Raw genomic sequence first — 27,277 nt, forward strand, 5'->3', positions numbered from 1 at the left:
TATGTGACACAGAGTCAGTTCCTGCCACAATGAGAGAATTATAGTGTGCTGCCTAATCGAATTTACAGCTTTTGGTTAAAAAAAAAAAATCTTTTCAAGGGAGAAGCGCCTAGCTTTTTAACTGCTGAAACCAAACGGATGATGCCTCTGAAGTCTGTCAGTGCTCCACTCTGTCCTTTTTGACAAAGGGGACAGATTTAGATTTCTGAAATTATGAGCTGGTGTGACTGAGAATAAAATCTGAAAGTATTGGGCTGGCCAAAAGGTGTGTTCAGGTTTTTCATAAGATGTTACAGGAAAACCCAAACAAACTTTTTGGCCAACCCAATATGTAGTACAGTAATGTCTCTTTATAATGCCAGTACTGAAAGGTGAAGCTGACATCTTCGTCTTTTCAGAGGCATGATAACCTATGCATACATGATCAATCTGTGTCATAATTAGGAGCGTAAATTCTTATAACGACACAGAAAGCAATCTAAGCTCCAATCCAAGTTGCAATTAAGGGAGATTTCCAACTGTTGCTTGGGGTGGCAGCCTTCTCTTACCACCAGGGTACAGCTGGTACATTGTTCCATATAGCAATACTTTTCCCCTTTATCTAAGTATTACTGAATGTCTGCCATAACAGCACTTCAGATATTAAGAACACCTAAAGACACAGCTGCAGGTAGAGTAGACCCCTTCTTTAAGGCCTATAAACATGCTCCTTTTCTTAACTAAAAATATTGTTTACAGTCCCTAAGTTGTGTCTGACTCTTTTGCAGTGCTATGGACTGTAGCCCCCCAGGCTCATTTGTCCATGGGGTTCTCCAAGCAAGAATACTGGAGTGGGTTGCCATTTCCTTCTCCAGGGGATCTTCCTGGACCAGGGATCAAATTTGCATCTCCTACACTGGCAAGTGGATTCTTTACCTCTGAGCCACCAGGGAAGCAGACTAAAAATATAATCATCAATAAAAATAACAAAACTTGCCTAAACCTTGCTGCTCCCTCAAGCTACCATTCAAGGCTTCCCCTTCCTGTTCAAAATTCTCCAACAAACCCACCACATGTCTCTTCTGCCTTACTTTGCAATTCCCTGTAATACAGTTTCTATTCCTGATTTTCACTTCATTCATTCATTCATACAAACTCACATGTTTGGAGTGTCTGCAATGTGCTAGGCTCTATGCTAGGTGCTCAGGAATCATAGATACACAGAGAGAACTGGTCCTTGATCTCAGGAAGTTTACAATCTAGAGAGAGAAATTCTACTGTAAATAATCTTTCTTAAGAAAGCATTAACCTCACACCCATCCCCAGGCTGGCACCATTTCAGCTCAAACAAACATACTACGTTTGTTTAGGAATATACTCTGTAGAGCACCATCCTGGGCGTTCCACTGAGCTAGAATGATAAGCATTCTTTTCCCTCAAGAATCTTTTGGAAGATTAGACATTTATACATATCATTTGAAACAAATAGGAATATATTAAGGGACATATGATGAAAGTCCAAAGTAAATGATTTGTAAGTTGGCGGTTGGATAGAGAAAAGAGAAAACTTTTCTAGCTGGAGAAAAAGAAAGTCTTTTGGATGAGATGTTGTTTGCGCCACCCCTAATAATTACAAAGAACTCAAAGTGCTCCACTGAGTTGGTCTTTGTTGTCTTCTTTTTTTCGTTTATGTATTTGTCTTCTCTGACTTATAAGATTATTTAAAAGGTGAAAATTATTAGTTGTATTTCGTGGACATGCAAACTGAATCCTGGATAGGTCACCACTTATTTGAGGTCCTCGTGGCCTACAGGGTGCCCAGTTCCCCACTTCCTAGCCCTGTATTTTATTCATCAGACACAAACACCTCAGAACAGACATAGCAGTTCCGTGGGATAATTGCATTTTAATTGAACTGTCTGTGCTACTCTGTAAACGCCTCTGCAGAGATGGGAGGGTGTGGAGGCTTATAAATAAAACCATTTCTGCTAATAATTGCTTCTGCATAAGGATTAAGGATCTAACCTCTGGGAGAAGGTGTCACTAAAAAGCGTGTGCTGAGATTCATTAATTTTTTAAAGTAATTCCACAATTGAAGCTGAAGGTGGATTGTCCATCCTATGCTTATAGAGAAAACCAGTGCACCTGCAAATGGATGTGTGGGCGTCTTCCCAGTTTTCAACACCAGGGCTGTGATTAGAGTCTGTGAAAGATGATATTTTAATCTTCCACATACATGCTTGTGTAGGGGGCTATGTCCACAGCAGGGGAACATAATCAGAGAGCAGAACGCAGAACTTTCTCCAGAGACACGTGCAGTTGTGTGGTTTCCTTGTGGTATTTTCCCTGCTCTGGGAATAGAGAGTGTTGGGGGTGGGTCATCTGTTTCCATCCCCATTGTATGGTCCCAATTGGCTGCATGGTAGGACAGTGCCTCGGATGCCCAAGGTCCACCTCTGGGTTCTTCCTTTTTGTCTTCCTTTCATCTCTCTCTGCTGCTTCTGGCCCCAGACTCCAGACAGACAGGTGGCCCAGTATTGTTGGGCTTCCTTCAGACTACATTCCAGTCCCGGCACTGCCACTTATTGCTGAGCAAGTTATAAAACTGCTCTGAACCAAAGTTTCCTCGTCCGTGAAGCGCAGCTGCTAACAGCTGACTCCTTATGCAGTTGCGAGGACTGAGTCCACGGAAAGCACGTAGCGAGGTGCCTAGCACGTCCCAGTGCCCGCAGGCCTTGTCTGTCACCCCTGCTGTTCTGTCCCCATCCCAGTCCTTTCTCTTTCTTGTTTTCTCTTTATCTGTGAATATTAGAGCTGTCTGTGTCTGATCACCCTTGGGGTTGGTATTGGATTAGGTTGATGCTTAAGTGATACCAGGCTTCAGCAGCCTTTGTCTCTGCCAACGTGAGTGATGAGAACGTAGAGGATGGTATTATCTCTCACGCTTTAGTTTTGTTTTATTTTTACTAAGCCCTGAAAATAGCACCTGCCTGTAACCACATTGCAGCAGATTGACTTAATCATGTCTAAAATATGGTATTCCCTTTCCTAAGGGGAAAATGCTAAAGAAATAATAATGGAACCATAATTAGTAATCCATGCATTTTATTTTGTTCTACTGTGTATAAAGCCTGCAATCTAATATTAGCTCTTAGGCATCGCCTAGTTATGGAATTTTTGTACAGGCAACTACAGGCTTTTAGGCCACCTGTGTCAAGGTCTCTGACGTTTGGGTATCTGTTTTAAAGCTACATGTGCTTCCAAGTGAAGGTATGATCCTCAGACTGTAGAGTGATCTGTATCCCTAGTCTAGAAAGTGGTCTTTTTTAGTGTGAGTATACTCCCCCAAACTTTGAGAAGATAATCTTTAAGTGGAGCTATAAGAGGTCAGGAAGTAGGAAGGAGAGGTTACTGGAACAGAAGTTTTTTCTTGATGTGCCAATCCTCCATTCTAATGGAACCATCTGATAAAGGGTATGGTTCCATATATAGAAATATAGGTTACTGTTTCTGGGTGATTTAAAAAAGAGTTGAATCACATGGGTCCCTATCTGGGACCCATGTTTTCTACTGGTAAGTTACATGGAAGTCACCTTTTCCTGATTTTTTTTCAGCTTACTATCTTGTTTGTTTCTCAACAGTTCGCAAAGGTTACCGGATCCAAGCTGACAAAGAGAGAGACTCCATGAAGGTCTTATACTATGTCGAGAAGGAGCTGGCTCAGTTTGATCCAGCCAGAAGGATGAGAAGCAGATGTGAGCATCTGTTAGTTTTATGTGTTCTGTGCATCATGCTAAAAGGGATTTGGGGGTGACCATATATGTGGAGCCCTGAGCTTTCAGGGTCAGAATTAGTAGGGCTGCTGGTGACACCACGCTAAAGAAAGTAGCTTTGAGTACAGGGAGGAAAGAAAAAAAGGGTTCTGGTATGAAGGATAGGGTGATAACAGGGAACTATATCCAATATCCTATAATAAACTATAATAGGATTTTTAAAAAAAAGAATAGAGCATCATGTACCATCTTGGCTTCTGTTGCCTCTCGCATGGGGCAGTCAGTATTGCTGGGCTGTGCAGTGGGGTTGGCACCATTTTATTAAAACAGCCTTTCCCTACTACTCCCTTTAAAATATATTCAAAATAATGGCTTACAATGGGGAAGCTTCAGTGTCAGTTTTTTCCAACATGAAAGGCCCTAGCCTCGAATGACAGTCCAGCTGCCAACTTGCCATATCAATGAAAGTAAAAGAACAAGTCTGCCAAATGAATTTCATAAAAAAGATGCCTACATTCCTTTCAGATACCTAGTGGCAGAGACTGAGGGGCAAGCAAAAAGTCAAAAGAATGTTTTAATTATTGAGTCTGTAGGCGGCAGGGCCCCAACGCTTAACTCACCCACAGACCGTGGAGACTTTGCCGCTGACATAGCTGATTCTTGATTTGGACTCCAAATTACTGTCTATCATGAAAAGCAACACAGGGCAGGTCTGACATGGATGGGCTAATTGTCAGAGGTGCTGGCAGGCGTGGGAGTGCGGTCACTACATTGCTCTCTTTGAACCCTCCTTGTCTTGGAACCAACTCCAGACTCAATGGCATTGTTGGGAAAACAGACCCAGACTAGAGGAACTTGATTCAGATTAAGGACAACATATTCCTCCCAGTTTGCGATTCTAATTTCATCCTGTCTGAGTTGCATCCATTGCTGCCTCCTCCCACCACACTGGCTATAAAAAGACCATCTCCAGATTGGAATGTCAGGAATGCAGATGTCACTGCACTTGACAAGCTAGTTGTAACAGTGTTGTCATGGATCCCTGTAAGGGGACAGACATAGAGAGAGTCAGAGTTCAAGGAGAAAGCCCGTGGAGGAAATCTGTGAACTCACAGCTCAGAGAAAAAACAGAGGTTAAAAATAAAGGGTAGATCCCGGTTGAGATGATGTCTTCTGTCTGCCTGGATTAAAGTGGTCTCCAAAGGCCTGGCTGGCCAGAAGGTAATGACCAAGGAATCTTAAGAGTCCAAGGGGTGGCCTGGGTCAACAGATGAAGAAACTGAAGCCCAGAAGGTGGAAATGACAGTATCAGGACTACAACCCAGGTCTGTGGTTTGCTGTCCTGTGCTTTGCTGCTAAACTAGAAACTTTGGAGCCAACTGTGGATGGTGCTATGGCTGCAGTAGCAGTTTATATTCAAAGATCACAGCCTTCTAACTCTTGGGACTTTAGGATGTTGGAGCGGGAAGAAAGAGACTGAGATTGTTGAATGTACCTCCCTCATTTTATGGAGGAGGAAAGGGAGGCCGAGGGGAAAGTAACCAGTGCCAGTACTCACTGCCAGTGCCAGAATTGAACCCAGAGCTCTTGGAACCTACACATTGCAATAACTGCACAGAGATGAAGCAGAAATCTAAGTTCACATTGCAATAACTGCACAGAGATGAAGCAGAAATCTAAGTTCTCTTTACTTTGAGAGGTTCTATCCCCGAAGAGCAAAGTAAACCTTGGGATGGATCATGGCCACGGGATGGTCTTAAAGATCTCATCATAAAATGAGCCACACCTAGTTGCAGGTGTGGCAAAGGAGTAATAGATTCTGTGAGGCATGGGAGTTTCAGGGTCAGGCCTATGAATTTCCCAGAATGTGTGAGCCTCATTCACCTGCTCCCTGTAAGTAGGGGCTTGCTCTGGGGATATTTTAGTCTGGAATCAGCAAACCACAGCTCCCAGGGCACATATGTTCCACCTCCTATTTTTGAAGTAAATTTTCTTGGAACACAGCCATGCCAATCTACTTGTCTTATCCATGATTCCTTTCCTATTGCAGTAGCAGAGTTGAATAGTTGTGACAGGAAGACTTGCAAAGCCCACAGTGTTTACTACCTGGCCCTTTACACAAAGTTTGCCTCTGCTGCCCTAGAGTCCCACTGCTAGGTGTCTCTGAAGTGGGGGATGTTGATGTTCACGTTCACTGTGGCAGAAGTTTCAGAACAGCATACATCCTGGACTATCCATCATATGAATGGAGAAACATCTCTCCCTCACATCTGGAGAGATGAAAAATGTCCATTATTCCCTGAAGTTTAAGGCAAGTTCTGAGCCAATAATGTAATTTTCCAATAAACACACTTGGTGCATTTTAAAGTTCTCTTCTGTGGGGTTCCCAGAAGACTGGAATTCACTGGCATCGTGAGAAAAGGAAGACAAGATTTTATTAATCAATAGGATCTGAGTTATTTCCCTTTGAAATAGGCAGGCACTAGACCATTCTCCTTATGAGGAACAAAAGACTTAGATTATAATTCAAAACCAACTGATCACATGACCAAACTGAATGGCATTCCTGCTCAGCCCTGTGTCCTCGTAAGGAGATTGTGTTTATGCTGTGCAGGGAGGCCCACCCTTCCCTTCAGGGGTGGGAGCCAGCAAAATTCCTCTGCTCCTCTAAGGACTGTTGGGGATAGGGAGGAGATAAAGTAGAGGGGAACATGAGACACACACTTGTGCTTCCCACATCTGATCTTAGTTTACCTCTCATTCGGCAGCCAGGCCCTACAACTTATAATTGTTGATTCTGATAATAGTTTGAAGTTCAAAGGATTTTTAGAAAACAATGGATTTTCAATGGATTCAGTTACATTACAAATAGATTTGCTAGATTTATTTTTTAAGTAATATGAAATTCAATCCATTTCAAAGTTTTCTAAATAAATAGTTTCTTTTGTTTTTTTTTTTCTTTCCAAATTGTGATTCTGGTCCTTATTCACAAGTGCTTTTGTGAAAAGCTACTTAGGCCACCCTAAAAAATGAGAAAGCTGTGACCATCCCCTCCCTTTTTACATTTTTGGGCTGGGACTAGAGCATAAGTGGAGGTCCATGGACCATAAGTGCAGCCTAGCCTTCCCCATTTCTTCCTACACTTCCAAACAGCTATCCTGGCCATCCATGGCCACATACACCTGAACAGTCTGGGGAGTGAAGAGGTCTACTTAAGCCACAGAAATGAGCTTGGTACTGTTCAGGGAAAATATTCCAAATTCCTGGATGAACATCCAGGAGCAGGGTGTGCACACTCTCTTTGTCCTGTGGGCTCCTTCCTCTGTGGGGAGGGGCACAGCAGCAGCTGGGATGGGGTGCGTGTGAACCACAGCATGGGACTGGCTCTGAAGGCTCCATCTTGGGACTCAGATAACAGCAGGGAAGATACTGTGATCTGTGGCTTTTCTCTCTTTTCGCCCCCTTTGCCTCATGGCTGGGATCATCATGGCTCATCACTGATTTAAACAAGAAGAAGCAAAATATTTGAGCGAGGATGATGATATACTAGGAGGAGACCAGCTGCAGAGAGCCTAAGTTCTGGAAAGCCTGCCTTAGGTGGAACAATAACAATTGTTTTCCTATTCTAAGAACAGAGCATGTGGGAAGCCTCCCCTCTGTCGGCAACTAGGCTTCCAACTGAAGCCAGTTGCTGCTGAGCTGAGAACACAAATACCATTAGTTCAGGACTACAACCCACCCTGGACAGGACTGAGACCCTCGGGTGGGAGTTTCCCAAAGATTCCAGTGTTAGCCCTTAACCAAGTTCCTGTTCTGTCCTACAGGTAGAAAGCTCTGTCATGCCTAGTTTTTGTCCTTGCAGATAACAACACCATCTCGGAACTCAGCTCTCTGCATGAGGAGGACAGCAGTTTGCGCCAATCTTACCATCAGATGCGGAACAAGCAGTTCCCTGTGTCTGGGGACTTGGAGAGCAATCCTGACTACTGGTCAGGGGTCATGGGAGGCAGCAGTGGGGCCAGCCGGGGGCCCTCGGCCATGGAGTATAACAAAGAGGATCGGGAGAGCTTCAGGCACAGGTGAGGCTAACTGTGGCAAGGCAGCTCCGGTGCCGGGCATGAGGAGCCAAAAGCTGGGGGGCAGGATGGGTCTGAGGCTGCAGTGATCCGAGAACATCTCTGTCTGCCCTTCTAGGTTATCTTGCCTCATCTCTCTCTGTGCCTATTGAACACCCCTTTCCCACATGTATTAAGCAAGGGAACGCTTGGGGCACCATGTGCAGAAGTAATCAGTCAAGGCTCTTTGAAGAGGATTCTCTAGACCCCTTAATGAACCCTGTTGACATTTCTCTGCCCTTCTCATATATTTTATCTTGTAACCTCTAAAAGACCCCACCCATCATCTCTCTCATTTTTGATCATTTGTTTTGTGAAAAGTCAAATGCCAATTATGTTATACTGTTGGATTTGATTCTCATAATTCCAAAAGGCAGGTACTATTAACGTCCTCCCAGTTTTAGCTGGGGAAACTGAAACTTAAAAACTTCTAAGGGACTTACACAGGGTCATGTGGCCAGTGAATGTGAAGGGACAAGATGTGTGTTTGGTTTGGTATGGCCAATGCCCCGATAGCACCTTCCCCACTCACCTATCCTGTATATCGAAGGACAGTAGCTATTGCTCTTCTCTCAAAGAACCAACTGCGGGGTCCCTCTGGCCTGTTGCCCCACGAGGTAACTTGCCCTTCACTCTGAGGAAGGAAAAGGCCTCTCTGTTTCTCACCAAATAATACAGGGCTCCGTGGGCCACAGCTGTTTGGACAGCAGGCCACATCGCCCATGCCGGCTTCGAGGGTGTGAGAAGTGAGTCAGGAGGCTGTCAACCAGAGGTCATATCATAATGGCCAAAAGAAGGCCCACGTGTGTTTCAGCACCGTGTAGATCACAAAGAGGTTTTTTTCACACAACCCGTTAATCCTTAACGCTAACTCACCAGATGGGACGGACGCCTTGACTTGGCTGTGATTCTGAGGCGTGAGAGGTGCCTGGGGTGATACATCCAGCCAGGAGCAGAGCCGTGTCGGGCCGCGCAGTCTCCTGAGCGAGGCCCCAGCCGCGATGGGGTCCTTAGATCCCAGCTCAGCTCCCTGCCTCGCGCGTCTGACAGGTCTTGGGTACCTGGGCCTTTCAAGGACTGACCAGCGCCTCCTCTGTCCGCAGCCAGCAGCGCTCCAAATCGGAGATGCTGTCCCGGAAGAACTTCGCCACCGGGGTGCCGGCCGTCTCCATGGATGAGCTCGCGGCCTTTGCCGACTCCTACGGCCCGCGGTCCCGCAGGGCGGACGGCAACAAGCAGGACCTCCGAGGCGGGAGCCGCTTCGAGCGCTCGGAGGCGCGGGCGCACGGGGGCCTCTACCAGGACGGCTCGCTGGAGGAGTACTATGGGCCGCGGAGCCGCAGCCGGGAGCCCCTGACCGACGCGGACCGCGGCTGGTCCTACAGCCCCCCGCGCCGGCGGCCGCCGGACGACGCGCACTTGCCGCGCCTGGTGAGCCGCACGCCGGGCACCACGCCCAAGTACGACCACTCGTTTCGCGGGTCCGGGCTGGAGCGGCAGGTGCGGCCAGAGGGCGCCAGCCGCGGCGGCAGCCTCGAGACGCCGTCGAAGCTGAGCTCACAGCTCGGCCCTCTCAGCGCCTCCTACTATGCCTGGTCGCCGCCGGCCACCTACGAGGCGGGCGCGCCTCCAGACGACGAGGAGGACACGCCCGACGACACGTTGCCTCCCTACAGCGAGCTCGAGCTCAGCCGGGGCCCGTCCTACCGCGGCCGCGACCTGCCCTACCACAGCAACTCGGAGAAGAAGAGGAAGAAGGAGACACCGGCGAAGAAGACGGTGAGGCCCAGGCGGCCTCCCCGGGGGCCGGTGGGCACGATCGCCAACCGGGGGCCACGGGGCTGGGGAGGAAGGCGAACAGAGCAGGAGGGCCCTGCCCTAGATGCGCAGACACCCGATGGGGCCCAGGTGGAGAGAGCAGGCTCTCCTGCTTGGGGAATCCGGATGTTAGGCTGGTTTGTCCCCCACCTCCTTCTACCCAGGCAGGAAGAAGTAACTGGGCTTGGAGCCCGGAGCGTTGAAAACAAGCAGAAGTAGCAGATATGCAGGTGTAGCAGATTAGCATTAATGGCCAGCTTTAAGAAGCGTTTAGCATCAGGGATTCTAGGGCTTCATTCCCACCACAGGCCTTTAGGTGGGTTTCTGAGGTCTGCATTCTGACGATCTATGCTCTATGCATGCTTATGTGTGCGTTCCTCCCTAGACCCTGCTCCCTTTAGGGTGAGGGTTTGTAACTTGCATCAAATGCCGGAAGAGTCCAGATTCCAGAGAAGCCGTTGGTATTTATGAAGGACAACTCACTTCTTTTTTTCCCTTGACGTTTTATTGAGTGTAAACTGTACTGTGCCTGTATATGTGAAGGAAATCTTTCCGGCCCTGCCCAACTCATTTGTCTGTGTAAGTGGCCTTTTTTAGACTTTATTGTTTTCCCTCTAAAAGCCAAGAGCAGCCCAGTGAATCCTGCAGGCCCCTAATGTGAGCTCTGAACCTGAGAGATTGTTGGGGGTCAAACCACAGATCATTGTGGGTTTCCAGGGTGCCTCTGTGCTCCAGAGGCCCTCTCCAAGCCTGGTGCTACTGCCCCCTCCTCAGTTACCCTGCCTCTCTTGTGGTTTTGTTTTTCTCATGGTTCCAAGCAGCACGTTTGTATGGGGAGAGAACATGAACATAAAAAGGTTCTGGCATGATTATTAACCCCTCCAAAACAAAACCTGCAATGACCCAAGTATTATGAGTAGAGAAGGAACTTTCAGGTGATGTCAGCTGTACGGTGCACCATCCACACCAACTGTTGTGGAAATGTAAACATTTTAGTTATCCCCAAAGGGGTGAGAGGTTTTTCTGTGGTCATGGAACTAAGTTCTATGAGATGTGTGTTGGCTTCGGCACCAATTGAGGCTTAGGGGCAGTAGTCACAACCTTAATGAAATGTCCTAAAAGTCAGAGTGTGCTAGGCTCTGAACAGGTGTGGATTCTTCCCAGGGAGCCATTGGTTGTGTTTCTTTAATCAGGCTTTTTCTGTTCTTTCCCCAGAGTGACTTTCCAACCAGGATGTCCCTTGTGGTCTGATGTTTGTTTTCAAGACAACTCTCTGAATGACTAGGAATTGGGAACAGAACATGGGAACAAGACACAAATCCAAGAGCCAGCAGGCCCTGGACCTTCTTGGGCCACCACCTTGGAAGATTTGCTGATCTTTGCTTTGGCAAGGGATGGGGGGCAGCCTTTAAGGGAGGCTGATTGCAAACCTCAGTGCCCATCTAACTAGTTTGAGAAATTTATCAAGAAAACAAGTACAGGTGAACGCATTCCTACACATGGAGTTTCTCACCCACAGAGTTCATCCCGCCCTGTCTCCTCCCTTAGCCAAACCAGGATTCCTTTTCCATTTCTGAAAGAGAGTTAGTTCTGGACTGCTAATCTCCAGATAATGCCTATACTACAGTCTGCTTTTCCATACCTCCTGTGCTGTGCTTAGAAACAGAACCGATTACTACTATTAGAAGGCCTTCACCCACAGTGGAAGATAGCTTCAGGCAAAATACACCTTTTAGCCCCATCACTTCCCAGTCACTTGTCAATGACTGTTGTTACACTGAAATCAGGCCTGTGGTGAGCTCAGTGACCATGACCTGCTGGACAATCACAGAAATGACTTCAATTTGCTGTTCCTAATGACAGTTCTTGGCTGGAACAAAACAAGAGCTGTCAAAGTGGTGTTTCTTTTTTCATTCTGAGAACATGAACTGCTTTTTCTCTTTTGTCATAGCGACGTGAGTCTTGGACATCAAGGGCTCTTCTCGTCCTCCCCTTTCCTGGACTGTCCACAGGTTGGTGCCACACACAGAGCCCCGTGTCCCTCTGCACTCTTGATTAGGTTGTCATCAGGTGCCTTTTGATAAATGTTTAAAATACACATATGAAAGAGAAGAGGGGGAAAAAAGAGAAGAGAATAAAGCAAAAGAAAGAAAAATGAGAAAGAATCTAAGAAGAAAAGAATGTTCACTATATGTTGAATATGGGCCATTTCCTCCACAGGCTCTGCTGGCTCTTCTGCGTGTTTTAGACTTCATTTACCATGAGTTGTTCCTGCCCAGCCCAGTTTCATCACCCCAGGACACCTGAGTGTGGAGCAGGCATCCCTGGGCCTCACCAGGCTGCCACTCTAGATGCTTTTGGGAGATGAGGGATATTGCTTTCTCAGGAAGGAGCACTTCCTACTCCGTGTGTGCATGCTAAGTCGCTTCAGTCATGTCTGACTCTTTGCGACCCCATAGACTGTAACCCACCAGGCTCCTCTGTCCATGGGATTCTCTAGGCAAGAATACTGGAGTGGGTTGCCATGCCCTCCTCCAGGGGATCTTCCCAACCCAGGGGTCAAACCTGCTTCTCTGGTTTGTCTCTGGCATTGGCAGGTGGGTTCTTTAACACTAGCACCATCTGGGAAGCCCTTTTCTACTCCTACCCCTGCCTGAAGGATAGATTTTGCTTAAATCTCAAATCTAGGACTCTCTGGATTTCATAATTTGTATAGATTGGTAAAAAAAAAAAAAAAAAGGCTACAAACTCTTCTCTTCTCATCAAGAGGTGCCGTCTATTTCTCAACCCCTTGATTTGGGATTGGCCATATTATTTGATTTAGCCAGTGGCCTAATAACAGATATGATAGAAGCAGAAACTTGACAGATTCTTGTGCATGAGGGAATTTATCCTCTCTTGCTGCTTTTGGGAACCGTGCATCACCACCAGGTAAATTAGCCTGGCTGGCCTGCTGCATGATGAAAGGGCCCAGTTACCCCATCACTCTAACTGGCAGCCTATCAACTCTCAGCTGATTGCAAACATGAGTGATCCCAGATAAAACCAAAAGAAGAATTGCCTCGCTGAGCCCAGCCCAAATTGCTGATTGCTACCCAAGGCATGAGAAGCTGGTTCACTCTTTAAATGTTCAGTTTTCTTCAAGGAAAAAGCTGAGTTTTTTTTTTTTTTTTTTTCCTTGTCTGAATATTTAACCCCCAAAACTCTAACCTTAGGTGAGTGCTGGTCTCTACTTTCTTTGACAGACTTTTGTCAAAGCTTTTCACCCCACAGTTATGGTGGGATACTTGGTTAGGTCAAATCACTGGCAGACAGTGTTGCTTGGTCTCTGTATCCCTCTACTTCAGCAGGCTCCATCCTCTGTCTGTGGATCCATGGACAACTGCTGAAGAAAGTTTCTTCCTCAGCATCTCTTTGGTCTTCTCCGGAACCACCTGACTGGGGCTAGGCCCTTTTCTCAGAGTACCATTGCACTGATATCCATTTAATTCATGGCATTTCCAAACCAGTTCTATGTGTGCAATGAAATAATAAGTGACTGGGTGAGAGTCAGAAGGATGAGTTGATACCATTGCTGGGGGTAGAATTGGCCTGCCAAAAGACTTCATAATGGCCTTGGCCTGTATGAGTTGAACCAGGAGGACAATTCAGTCCACTGCTGGCACTTCCAAGGGCTGGAAGACACAAGCCATAACCCTGGTGCTGAGTTTTTAGACTTGCTGAGCTTTTAGTCCTTGTCATCTGAAAGCCTAGGTCTCATCTGTCTGTTTGGGCCCCATTTCCACTGGAAAAGATGATTAAAACACCAATTCTTAGTCACCAGCTTTGGATTTTAAATTGCTCAGGCAATTTTGGAGAATCTTGGGTAGCTGAAGTAGTTATTATTTCTTCATACTGAGCACTGTGTCGGGCTATTCACCACCAAAGAGCCCCATAGCACCAGCTGCAGAGACCAAAAATACTGCTTTCATTAGCCAGGGGCATGTATGATTTTGGTGAAGGGAGCCATGGGAAAGAATTATTAAAATCGGAAACCTGAAGGCAACAAAACTACCGACAGACAATAAAAAATACAAAGATGATAACAGATTACCGAAATAAACTGGGTACATGGGACCAGGTTGTCCTCGGAAGGGCTGCATAAATCACTCAGACCTCCAGGTTTCTGGTCAAGAGAGAAAACAGTCATTTCTGGGAATGTGGACAAGAGATAAGTCTGACCGGACAAGTAAAGGCAAAGCTGGCCATCCTCAGCACCCTGGCTTTTCTCAGCACATCCTTCTGTTTCTTTTCCCCTGACTAGTCCTGTGTAGAAAGTGCTTACACATATTAGCTTCCTTCCTTTGTTTTACTGGGGGTAAAATATTAGGCTTGTGTAAGACAAGATCTCTGTCCATGCATGCGTGCGTGCTCAGTCCCTCAGTCAGGTCCAACTCTTTGCAACCTCATGGATTGTAGCCCGCCAGGCTCCTCTGCCCTTGGGGTTTCCCAGGAAAGAATACTGAAGTGGGTCACCATTTCCTCCTCCAGGGGATCTTCCCGACCCAGGGACTGAGCCTCATCTCCTGCGTCTCCTGCTTTGGCAGTTGGATTCTTTACCACTGAGCCACCTGGAAAGCCCACTCTGTCCATGGGGACGCTGCAACTGAATAGAGGAAACAAGAAATGCCCAAGAAAGAATTGGGAGATTTTATATGTATAATATGAAATACTGCTATGGGTAAATTACAACAAACCCAGAGAATTAAAGTTTTTTTATTTAAATGGGTATATTTTGATATCTAAGTGTTGTGTGTATTTGTCCATCCATCCTATTTAAAGACATGCTCAGTGATCTGAAAAGCCAGTATTAAGAAATCTGAGCTGAAAGAGGTGAGTTGGAATGGGGAGGGGTGAGAGGCAGAGGGCTGAGTAGGATGATGTAGGAGCGTGTTTGCCTGTGAGTCACAGCTGAGTCAGGGACATGTTGGATGAGGGCACAAGGAGGCAGGTGGCAGGCAGATGAACTTCTCTAGGCCATGCAGGCTCATGAGGAAGCTGGGAGAATTTGCCATGGACCTGGTGCTCATGGGGTGCTCTCCATCTGCTCCTCCAGGGGTTCGTTTTGCGGCCATGGAGTGTTGGCCAGTCTCCCTTTCCACACCAGGCAGACTGTGCAAACTGGGCATGGCAAATGGCTGTCACTCTAGCCTAAGGAACATCTAGATCTAGCCACATTTCTAAAAAGTCTGAAAGACTTCATACAGGTAATCCAGTCAGACCTTAGGCAGCCTTTGAGAGAGGCTGAGGTCACTGATTGCATTGTAACCCACCCCCTCTTTTCTTTATAGATGGAGATGCCGCCATTAGTGAAGTCAAAAACCTAATTGAGTCTTTTCTTTTGGACTGGCATTTTCCCAAATTGTCTAACCGTATAAATTACCTGATTGCTGTTAAAAATGTATTGTTGGGCCCTGCCCAGGAGACTGATAGGATGAGTCTGGAGCTAGGATTGGTACTTTTAACATGTATTTCAGGAGAGTCCTGTGATCACATGTATTTGGAAAATCTTACACTAGATCTTACCTCATCATGTGCCCCAAACACTTAGTCCTGAGGGTTCCTTGGGCTTCAAATATTTTTCTTCAGATGTCCTGGTGAGGTTTCTCATGCTCCCTTGGGCCTGAAAGTGGTGAAGCCCCAGCAGTCTCACTAGGATGGTGGTGACTGGCTGACCAGGCTCCAGGGGTAGGAGAGCTGTGCAAGGCAGAGGGCAAGGACGGCCAGGAGCCCGCCCTAGGAGGCTGCTCCCAGTGCTTCCAGTCCTGGAACAGAGATCCTGTTGTGACAATTTCAGATCTGACAAGAACTGCAGGTAATTTCCTCATTCCCCTGATGTCATTCTGAGCAAAATTTAGATCATGAATAGAAATAAACAAGACCTTTGGGGGAATGGCAAAAATAAGTCATTTTTGAAACATTCAAATCACAGCCTGACTGGTCAACACCTACTTCCTCCTTAAGACCCAAACTGAATGAGCAAAAATAATAAAAATCTGTTACATATCCTTCCAACATCAGATTTAAATGCTGCCACAATCTTACAGGGTTTTGAAATTGATTTATAGAATGTAGAGATCCAAATTCACCAAAATGGGGGCCAGGTACTTAAAAAAACTGCCTAGATTTTTCCTGCCCGGATCCTTCCTCCTTTTCACCTGGGAAACTGTTCAATGAAGCTCTGAGTCAGTTCAGTTCAATTCAGTTCAGTCGCTCAGTCGTGTCCGACTCTCTGCGACCCTATGAATCGCAGCACACCAGGCCTCCCTGTCCATCACCAACTCCCGGAGTTCACCCAGACTCAAGTCCATCGAGTCAGTGATGCCATCCAGCCATCTCATCCTCTGTCGTACCCTTCTCCTCTTGCCCCCTATCCCTCCCAGCATCACAGTCTTTTCCAATGAGTCAACTCTTCCCATGAGGTGGCCAAAGTACTGGAGTTTAGCATCATTCCTTCCAAAGAAATCCCAGGGCTGATCTCCTTCAGAATGGGCTGGTTGGATCTCCTTGCAGTCCAAGGGACTCTCAAGAGTCTTCTCCAACACCACAGTTCAAAAGCATCAACTCTTCGGTGCTCAGCCTTCTTTACAGTCCAACTCTCACATCCATACATGACCACAGGAAAAACCATAGCCTTGACTAGACGAACCTTTGTTGGCAAAGTAACACCTCTGCTTTTGAATATGCTATCTAGGTTGGTCATAATTTTCCTTCCAAGGAGTAAGTGTCTTTTAATTTCATGGCTGCAGTCACCATCTGCAGTGATTTTGGAGCCCCAAAAATAAAGTCTGACACTGTTTCCACTGAGTAAGGGACTTTTAATGTGAGGATGGAGCAAGGATAGTGTGAGCTGCTTTAAGAGGGTGATAAGAATAAAGTTTGTATTATTTTTATGGTGTATTACTGTTTACAAAACACTTTGACATGCATTATCTCATTTGACTGTCTCACAGTGACCTCTATGATAAAGGCAGGGTGAATGTGCTGATCCCATCAAATAGACGGTAAAACTGAAACTGACAAAGGCTAAGTGATGTGCCTATTGTCAAATGAGTTTTTAAATCATAGAGCCAGGCCTTCTGACTATCTCTTGAGGGTTCTTTCTAATTCCTACAATACTTGTGGGACTGGAATCAGCCCAACATCTGGGAGAAGAGTCCTGGAGGTGATGCTCACTCATGACATCCCTGGAATGAACCTGTGGGGACAAGCACTGTGGGGTCTTCCTCTTGCCAAGCATTGGTCCTCAAATGCTGCTGTGAGCAGAAGTCAGTTCTATTCAAGGAGACTTTCATTAGCCATGCTGGAGTTGAGAAAAGGTTTTGATAAAAATGTGCTTTAGATTTTAGAATCCTTCTTGAGAAGGAATTTCTGAGCCAAATAACAAATTCCTGTAGACTCAGAATTCCGAAGCTTGGGGTGACCTGCCTGGAATGAACAATCCGGCATCTTCACTGCATTTGGTGATTTTAGATAGAACTGAGAGTGGCCAGATATAGAGGGAGCCATGAGGCCGTTTAGTTAAAAGTTTTATTTCTTGGTGAGGCAGGATACAGGTCCATGTAGTCTGGCCCGTTTCTTTGGGGAAGGCTAAAAGAGATTCAGATAGCTTGTCTCTTACCTTGGCTTCCAAAAAAGTCACTCTATATTAACAAATGTATTAGGCACTATCCAGTGAGAATTTTCTTTGTGGGAATAAAGGAAAAGGGAATAGAAGGAACCACAGGCCAAGAAAGCTCGGAAAGCTGCTTCATGGTCGTTGCCTGTCCAGTTGTTTTGAGCCTTGTCTGTGGCATCAAAATTTAAATGTTTGTATCATGTTGCCCATGACTTTTTTTTTGGTATCAGACAAATAAATTGAATTTGGTTGTAATGTTTAAATAAAGCATTGTCACCTACATTGGTTATCAAGAACTCATGATTTATTATAACTATGTTTAATCATGACCTGTCATTAAATGATCCGAATAGAAAAAAAAAAATCATACAATCCATGGCCTCCTCAGATTTTCTTAACTACTGTAATGGAGAATGAATACTGTGGGACTAGAGGCAAGTACTGACCAAGTGTAGTGTATGTTTTTATAGATTTTAGTAAGCTTTCTGTGGCCACTCTCACGACTCTGCACAGACATGAGGAGTAGGACAGATGCTGGGACAATGGGAGGGTTCGTAGTTCATTTTCAAAAAGGGTCCAAGCATTTGCTGCTAGAAATGGTATTTGGGGAAGGGAAGAAGGAAACTGTATTGGGAAGATTAAATTCTGAGGAGATTTGGAAAATTCCACAGCATCATAATTTAGAGAAGGCAACTTAAAACCTTTGTTAGCAAAGTGAAAGTTGAGTGTTACTCTCCCAGTCAGGTCCAATTCTTTGCGACCCCATGGACTGCAGCCCACCAGGCTCCTCAGCCCATGGAATTCTCCAGGCAAGAATACTGGAGTGGGTTGCCTTCCCCTTTCTCCAGGGGATCTTCCCAAACCAGTGATTGAACCAGGGTCTCCTGCATTGTAGGCAGATTATTTTTTTAACCAGCTGAGCCACCAGGGAAGCCCTTTGTTAGCAATATAGGTGATACCTCCAGAGAACTCTTAATCCTCTCTTCCTGGCCAGGTCCTCTCAAAGGAGTTCTAGACTTTAGGGTCCTGGTTGAATGAAAATTCAGTCCTTGCTTAAATCATCTGGACTCAATTTTCTTCTTTTAATAGTTAACTAAAAACGTTTATATGTAGATTTAACTTATACACTAAAACAGTTTAACTCTGATTACCTCCTTTGAACTTTCTGCTATTTTATCCATTTTTAAATTTCTATCTTACCTTTCAGCTTTAAAATATGGTATTTGACTTATTTGTTTAGAATCACCTACACCTTTTCTTTCTACATTTCAGATCTGCTTTTGAAATCTTCTCCCTTCTTTTCTTTTTGTATTTATTTGTTTTTAATTTTTATTGGAGTATAGTTGATTTACAATATTGTTTGTTGCAGCAAATTGCATCAGTTATACATATACATATACCTACTCTTTTTTTCAAGATTCTTTCCCATATAGGCCATTACAAAGTATTGAGTAGAGTTCCCTGTGCTATACAGTAGGTCCTTATTAGTTACCTATTTTATATATGCTGATAAGTCACTTCAGTCGTGTCCAACTCTATGCGACCACATAGACAGCAGCCCACCAGGCTCCCCTGTCCCTGGGATTCTCCAGGCAAGAACACTGGAGTGGGTTGCCATTTCCTTTTCCAATGCATGAAAGTGAAAAGTGAAAGTGAAGTTGCTCAGTCGTGTCCGACTCTTAGCGACCCCCTGGACTGCATCCCACCAGGCTCCTCCGTCCATGGGATTTTCCAGGCAAGAGTACTGGAGTGGGGTGCCATCACTTTCTCCAATTTTATATATAGTAGTATGTATATCAGTGGAGAAGGCAATGGCACCCCACTCCAGTACTTTTGCCTAGAAAATTCCATGGGTGGAGGAGCCTGGTAGGCTGCAGTCCACGGGGTCGCTAGAGTCAGACACAACTGACCGACTTCACTTTCACTTTTCACTTTCATGCATTGGAGAAGGAAATGGCAACCCACTCCAGTGTTCTTGCCTGGAGAATCCCAGGGATGGGGAAGCCTGGTGGGCTGCCGTCTATGGGGTTGCGCAGAGTAGTACACGACTGAAGCGACTTAGCAGCAGCAGCAGCAGTATGTATATGTCAGTCTCCATCTCCCAGTTTATCCCTCTGCCCCTATATCCCCTGGTAACCATAAGTATGTTTTATATATCAGTGACTCTACTTCTGTTTTGTAAATAAGTTCATTTATACTCCTTTTTAAGATCCCACATATAAGCAATATCATATAATATTTGTCTCTCTCTGTCTTAATTCATTCAGTATGACAATTTCTAGGTCCATCCATATTGCTGTGAATAGCCTTATTTCCTTCTTTCCTCTGACTGAATAGTATTCCATTGTATATAGGTACTACATCTTTATCCATTCCTCTGTTTATGGACATTTAACTGCTTCTGTGTCTTGGCTATTGGAAATGGTGCTGCAATGAATATTGGGGTGCATGCATCTTGCTGAATTATGGTTTTCTCCAGGTATATACTTAGGAGTGGCATTTCTGGGTCATATGATAGTTCCACTTTTATTTTTTGAAGGAGCCTCCATACTGTTCTCCATAGTGGCTGTGACAATTTACATTCCCAACTATAGTGTAAGAGTCTTCTCCTTTCTAAATAAAGTTTTCTTTAGTAATGGTCTATTGGTGGGATATTCTGTCAATTTGTGTTTAAAACAAAATCCTTACTTCATTCTTGTTCTTGAAAGATAATTTCACTAAGTATACAATTTTAAATCAATAGTTATTTTCTCTCAGTGCACTGAAGATATTATTCTACTGCCTTCTGCTTTTGTTGTTGATTTGAGAAGGCAGTTACCAATCTAATTATCCTTTTTTCATAAATAATCAGTCTTGTCTCTCTGGCTATTTTTAAGATTTTCTGTTTCTAGTGTTTTTTGGCCTAATCAACATGTGACTGGTTATGGATTTCTTTTTACTTATTCACATTAGAATGTGTTGTGCTTCCTGAATCTGTGGATTTTTCATTAATTATGAAAAACTCTCAGGCATTAATATGTCAACTATTTCTTCTCCCCTTTAGCTCTCTTTTGAGAATTCTGATTGAATGTATATTAGACCTTTTCATTCTGTCCTACATACTGTTTAAAGCCATCTTTTGTATTTTTCATCTTCATCATTCTGTGCTCTCTTCTGGGTAATTCCTTCCAGTTTATCTTCCATTTCACTATTTTTCTCTTTAGTTTCCTCTAATCTCTTTCCTTTGAGTTTTAATTTTAATTAATAAATATCTGTGAGGTATTCATTTTTAAAAATTCAATTTAGTTCTTTTTCAAATCAGTATGGTCACTGGCAATAGTGTCTTGCTCTTACTGCTATACAATTTCCTCTTATTTCTTTGGATATATTAAATGTACTAATTTTATACTTTATTCCCAGTAATTCCAATATCTGAAGTCTTTATGGGTCTGCTCATTCTCACTTGTGGTTTCTTATCTCCTTATATGTTTTGTAGTTTTTGATTGTGAATTCATGTTTGGTAAAATGTCACATTATATTGATGCCAGTCAAGAAAAACATTTCTTGCTCCTACTGCTTACCTGTCCTGTTCTCTCCATAGTAACTCCACATCTATATACATACACACAGCAGCCCTGGAGGATCCAAAAAGAATAAGTGATTGAGGGAAGAAGGAATGGAAGTGCTAAGTGGGAAAATCTAGACAGTATATGCATTTCTCTCTAATGCAAACTTCTAGAGTAAAGTGATCCTACAATAGGGGAGAGCAAGAAGTCTAATTTTACAAATTGTGCAGTTTGATCATTATAAAAGAATCATCATTTGAATTACAGAACTAAAACTATTTGGGTGAGTTGAAGGTGAATAGAATGCCATGTATTATTCAACAGTGACCAAAGAAAGTATGGATCTAGATTTCATTCATGAAGCAAGGAAGGGCTTGACCCATAGGGTTAGAATTAGGCAGTTGTGGGGGAAAAATCAACTATTTAATGTTTTAACCCTACTGATTTCCATTTGCTTCATGTAAGAGTCATATTTAAAAAAAAATCTTTAGTAATTTATTTATTTTTGGTTGTGCTGGATCTTCATTGCTTTGTGGACTTTTCTCTAGTTGTGGTGGGCAGGAGCTGCTCTATACTTGCGGTGCACGGGCTTCTCGTTGCCATGGCTTCTCCTGTTGTTGAACACGGTCTCTGGGGTGCACAGGCTTCAGTAGTCGTGGCACATGGTCTCAGTAGCCGTGGCTCCCGGGCTCTAGAGCACAGGCCCAATAGCTGTGGCACATGGGCCTGGTTGCTCTGTGGCATGTGGGATCTTCCCGGATCAGGGATTAAACTCCTGTCTCCTGCCTTGGCAGGTGGATTCTTTTCCGGTGAGCCACCAGGAAAGCCCCCAAAGTCAGATTTTTAAATACATTCAATCCAAGAAACAAAGAAGTAGGCTGATTTCAGGCTCTGAAAAAAATCTTGGCAGAGGCATCCTAATAATACTCATCATACCATCTAGGTGAGTTATATTTTCTGCTGAATTGGTCTTAAGTATTTCCTGAGTGTTTATCAGGTGGCCTGAGGTGACTCACCAAATATGGCAGGAGGTGAAGAGGGAGCTAGCAAGTTGCTCAGAGAAGGGGAGCGAGTTAGCCTGATACGCCATCTAGTGGCACACATCTAAAGGAGCGTCTCAGGTGCTAACTTTTCAGGACTCAAGGTAGAATTGATGCTTTTGAACTGTGGTGTTGGAGAAGACTCTTGAGAGTCCGTTGGACTGCAAGGAGAGTCAACCAGTCAATCCTTCAGGAAATCAGTCCCGAGTATTCATTGGAAGGACTGATGCTGAAGCTGAAACTCCAATACTTTGGCCACCTGATGCGAAGAACCAACTCGTTGGAAAAGACCCTGATGCTGGGAAAGATAGAAGGTGGGAGAAGAAGGGGATGACAGAGGACGAGATGGTTGGATGGCATCACCGACGCGATGGACGTGAATTTGAGTAAGCTCCGGGAGTTGGTGATGGACAGGGAAGCCTGGTGTGCTGCAGTCCATGGGGTCGCAAACAGTCAGACATGACTGAGCGGCTGAACTGTGCCTCACGTTGTCTAAGAGATGTATTCTTAAAACACTGTGTATGAATTCACTTTTGGCAAATTAAACTAAGTGCATTTGGAGTTCTTTATGTAGAAGTGATAAGTCCTTGTATATGTTTTGCAAGTTTAGATCTTGCCATGTTATATTTTCAGGGCGGACTTCTGTGGCTACAGAGTTATAGTGAAGTCAGTTTACCATTAGCAAGCAAAAATTATATCATTGAACTGTGCAACCAAAGGATCTAAATAGTCTATTCCCTGGCTTTTGGGTGAAAAACATTTGAATCAATATTTCTCTCTCTCTCCTTTGCTTGTTCACTTGCTCTTGCTCTCACTATTTTACTGTCTCTAAAAAGCAAGTAGAAAAAATTCCATAGTCTCTTACATGAAAACACTTTTTATAAAAAGCAATCCTTGCTCTTAAGACATGTTTTCTTGTATTTTGTATTTGTATTTGTATATGTATCTTGTGAAGCAGCCTAGCACTAATGTTTTCTTGGCTTGTTTTGGTTTTTCATGAGATGTTCAGTCTCCAGTAGACCAAAACCAGAAAGAGAGAGAGAGAGATGCCAACTTCTATTTAGCACTGTTTTTATAAAAGCCCTTTGTTCAACTGAATGAATCCATTTATAATGGACATTACTGCCACCCCTTCTCCCCCATAACCTCTATGGTCCAGGCAACTGGCCTTTCTTATTCCATCATGCCAGGGAGACAGCCACTGAAGTTCTAGTTGAAGTTACTTTCCTTTTGCAGAGGTATTAGTAAAAAATCTTCTGGTGGAAAATAACAGAAAGCCATCTCAGACTAGCTTAAGGTAAAAAAAGGAAGAGAGGGAGGCTGTTTATCAGAAAGACCCTGGGATAGATCACGGGATGGAAGAACAGCTGTAGGAACTGTGGGTAAATCTGCATTGTGATGTATTCAGATTCTCTCTCCATCTATCACTCACATCTATTTGGCTTTTTATGTCTATATTTTTCCCATTGAGGACAGACTTCTCTACAAGGCAGGAATATATCCAAAAGCAATTCAAGAGTTACAATTTTTCACCTCATGTGGCCCCAGAGAGATGAAGGGCCTTCCTCATGGGAATGATCCTGGGGAAAGGCTTGACTAAACCATCTTGAGTCATGTGCCCATGTTTGAGCTCATCCTTGCGGCCAGACAGATGGCAAGTCCATTCCAGAGAGATGGCAAGTCCATTTTTGACTAGAAAGTTGAGATTTGGTGACGGACTGGATCATGGGATAAGAATATTTCTCCAAAGGAAAGAAGACAGTGTTATTAACAGAAGTGGGAAAAGGGATGTGGGGCAGATGGGACACCAGAATGACAGGCATGCACTGCTGCATCCTGAAAATTTCTTCTATAGTCATGGAGCCTTGAAAACCCCTCAGGCATAACATCGTATGCAGGGCAGTAGGGAGGCTGTTTGCAATTCAGTGAAAATCCCGTCAGAGCCTTCCACATACTGGTGTATCTCCTTGGTTACCCTCTACTCATTCTAAATTCAGAAATCTGTCTCTGGGTCACTGCCTTAGTGAAGACGTTTCCTCTCTGTCCTGAGTTAAGTCTAATATTCCCTCTTTATTCTTTCCTGCTTCCCGTGTTGTCCCCCTAATAATTCACCTTCTCCTTTGTTGTCAGAAATTCTAGCTAGTTTCAAGAGAAATACTTGATGTTGGGCAAAATGCCTTCTTTCCTCTCCAAGTTCCGCAGAGCTGGGGAATTCGAGTCTCTCTATGCACTTTCATTCTTTTCTGTACCAGCAGGAAAGAACTAACTGGATTACTGAGAATCCCTGAAGCTCACCGCGCCACAATTTATGCATAAAGGTAAGTGTTCGCAGACCACACACTCTTTTCTGGTCCCACTTCCCCTTCCGTTTCCTGTTCTCAAGATGCCCAGCACCTCTGAGCTTCCCTTCCCCGTGGGGGGGCGGCACACGTGGGCAGAATCAGCACCAAGCACCTCCACCTCAGAGCACGGCTGTGTTCTCACACACATTCTCTCACATTTGTCCCTCAGAGCCCTCATTGGAATTCTACTCATTCTGGGTACAGGTAAACAGGGTTGTGCCTCTCCAGACCTCTAAGGCTGCTAAGACATTTGTTGATATTTGTACAGCTATAGAAAATTTATTGAAGTATGTTATCTATACAAACAACTTTTACTTTATATTATGTAACTTTAAATATATCTTTTCAAAAAATTTATTGCTTCCAAGCCACCAATATCTCACACCCATCTGACCATAGATTTGCATTTCTTTTCCATTCCAGCATTTGATACAGAAATTGAAACAGAATACTGAACCAAGTGTTAACAGATTTAAAGCAGCAGGTTCTTGAGGGGAAAATACATTTATTGAGAGATGTTGCCTCAAGAAAAGTGAATGCCATGTCCAAGATCTCCCCATGAGGAGAACTTGGAGTGCACCCATAGAGATTCTTCAGATTTAAATAAGTCCATTAAACAAAGGTAGATTTTCACAGTGATCCAAAATCTCACCACTCAGAGCAGACCATGGGCATTTTCAAAAGGAAACCTCTTCTCTCGGTGTTTGAGGGCTCTTGTGTCTACTTTCAGTGCTTCCGAAGGAAAAATCTTCAATAGCTGGCAAATAGCTCTTCATCACAGCAAATGTATCTCTCATTCCAAGAAACACATGTTTTTCTCTCAAGGAAATTTGAAACAAACAAAAAAAAGTGTTTTAAATTCTTGACTTAAGGAGACCTGGGTTTGTTTTATATATATAAAGCTGCCAAATGCTCCTCAGAGTATAAGAAAGAAAAAAGTCTACCCAAAGACTCTCACTGTCGGAACTGTAAGGGATAAAAAGGAGCTAGTCAAGTCTGGCTTGTAGTGGAAGGCAGCCTGACACCAGGCAGTGCTGGGAGGGTAGGGTGCTGGGCACTGGGCTGTGTGCCAGTGACTGGCGGGACCAGAGCCCCTGGATCCAGGGCAAAAAATAAATCAGCCAGCAAAGTTCATCTGAGAGGGAGAGCCCAAACACTCTCACACAAGCCATGTTACACCTTGATGATGACCCTCGGTTACAAAAGTCCAGATATGCAAATATTTCCTAATCCAAAAACTAAAATAAATAGTTCAGTTAAAACCAAGATCCCTGGCAAGATCAAAGTCTGACTTTGTCACTCCCTGCTGAAAACTTTTCTGGCTCTCCACAGTCTTCTTGGCATAAGGTCAAGTGTCTTAGAAAGTACACAAGGCTCTGTGATCCAACCTCTTCCTGCCATTGCAGCTTCACTGCCAGTTTCTACTTAGACTTCTCTTTTTTCTTCTTCTTTGCTGTGCTCTCACATGCAGAATAATTTGTAGGACTCAAATATACTGCGTTGCTTTGCATCTGTATTATAGAATGCCTTCTTCCTCCTCCTTGGGCACCTTACACACATTTTAAGATTCATTCTGGTTGTCACATCCTCTAGGAATCCCTGCTCTCATCAGGCTGAGCTAAGAGCCCCAGATCCAAGCTTCTCTGGCAGTGTTCATCCTGTTACTGCAATCAACGTGAATTCAAAATGATTCCTTTTTATGCCTGTCCACCCACTGAAATGCAAGTTTTTTGAAAGTATGCTTTTCCTGTCTCCTTCAAATCATCCTGGTATGTGGTACACAATAAATTTACCAATGTTAGTTGAACTAAACCAGAGTGAGCTCATGATATTCTGAAAGCTCTGAATGCAGAAGGGCTGGAAAGCAGTTACTCTCATGCTGGTTGAATATGCCCAGACCTTTACATATCCAGGTCACAGCTCAGCCAGGACAGATGATCTCGGTCACCTTGAGGCTTTCCTCATAGCCATATGCTAAAACAGAGGTTTGAAAACTTCTGAAAGGGACTTGCCAAGAAACTAGTCTCTTTCTCGGTGACATGTAAACCTAGAGATGTTTGGAGGGCAGGAGATGGGGATTGTGTTCACCTATAAGCCATGGGTGACAGGCCAAATATTTTGGAGGTAGAAACACCTGATGCTACATATTGGCTGCCAACTTCAGCTTTTCACTCCAATTGAGGATTTATATCCATGGAGGATTTTTCATGCTATTGTGACTGAGACATGAAAGAAGCAGCCAGTCTCAAGGCCACAAGATGTTTGTGTGTGTCTCTATCAGCACCTAGACCAGTCATTACTATCTGCAAGCTCATGAGAACCACGAAAGATTATAAGCTGTGTATCCAAGACAGAGACAGCAGGGTTGGACAACTCAGGAGGCCTGGAAGACATCCTGTCCAGGTTGCGGGGAAGATGAAGCCTGAGGTGCCAGAGAAATCTGCTCAGTCATTGACTGGCTCTGGGTCTGCTCCCTTCCTCTCCACCGTATCCGAGCCTCAGTTTCTTTTAGTTTGAAAGGCAACAAATCAGTGTGTTATGTAGAATATATCAGTGGTATGAGCACCCCTTAACCTCTTTCTCTTTCAATCTATACCAAATTCTGAACATCCAGCTCAGTGTCTGCAACTTGTGCTATAAAACAAGGTAATGAGTGAGGCATTCCCTGGTGGCTCAAAGAATCTGCCTGCAATGCAGGAGACTCAGGTTCGATTCCTGGGTCAGGAAGATCTTCTGGAGAAAGAAATGGCAATTCACTCCAGTATTCTTGCCTGGAGAATTCCATGCAAAGAGGAGCCTGGAAGGCTACACTCCATGGGATTGCAAAGAGTCAGACATGACAGCGACTCTGAGTGAGGGCAGAACCTAGAGAACCCTGGCCTGGCTTGGTGGGTTCACGTGGAATGAACAGAGTGTGGGAGAAAAGACAGTAAAAAAAATGGTCAAGATGAGCCAGGAGATTTTGGAGAGGGGATAAAGAGTTATAGGTTATTAAAAGATATTGAATA

The 27,277-nt window shown here is 44.4% G+C and overlaps 1 protein-coding gene and 1 long non-coding RNA gene across 7 annotated transcripts in view; both read left to right on the top strand.

The window, feature by feature from the left end:
* ILDR2 (immunoglobulin like domain containing receptor 2) overlaps nt 1–14,453 on the top strand; it is a 68,846-nt gene extending 54,393 nt beyond the window's left edge. For 4 of the 6 annotated variants that reach the window (XM_010802726.4, XM_010802727.4, XM_010802725.4 and 1 more), the window contains 4 exons: nt 3,621–3,734; nt 7,615–7,831; nt 8,971–9,646; nt 10,901–14,453. In XM_010802726.4, coding sequence (XP_010801028.1) covers nt 3,621–3,734; nt 7,615–7,831; nt 8,971–9,646; nt 10,901–10,936 — 1,043 coding nt within the window. In that variant the 3' untranslated portion in view covers nt 10,937–14,453. 6 annotated transcript variants of the gene reach the window in all.
* Nucleotides 14,454–19,385: 4,932 nt separating this feature from the next.
* LOC112445924 (uncharacterized) lies at nt 19,386–26,081 on the top strand. The gene is made up of 2 exons (XR_003033908.2): nt 19,386–24,245; nt 25,863–26,081. It is a non-coding gene; the product is annotated as an uncharacterized lncRNA (long non-coding RNA).
* The last annotated feature ends 1,196 nt before the right edge of the window (nt 26,082–27,277 follow it).

The sequence above is a fragment of the Bos taurus genome, chromosome 3 (genome assembly GCF_002263795.3).
Source record: "Bos taurus isolate L1 Dominette 01449 registration number 42190680 breed Hereford chromosome 3, ARS-UCD2.0, whole genome shotgun sequence".
Lineage (NCBI taxonomy): Eukaryota > Metazoa > Chordata > Mammalia > Artiodactyla > Bovidae > Bos > Bos taurus.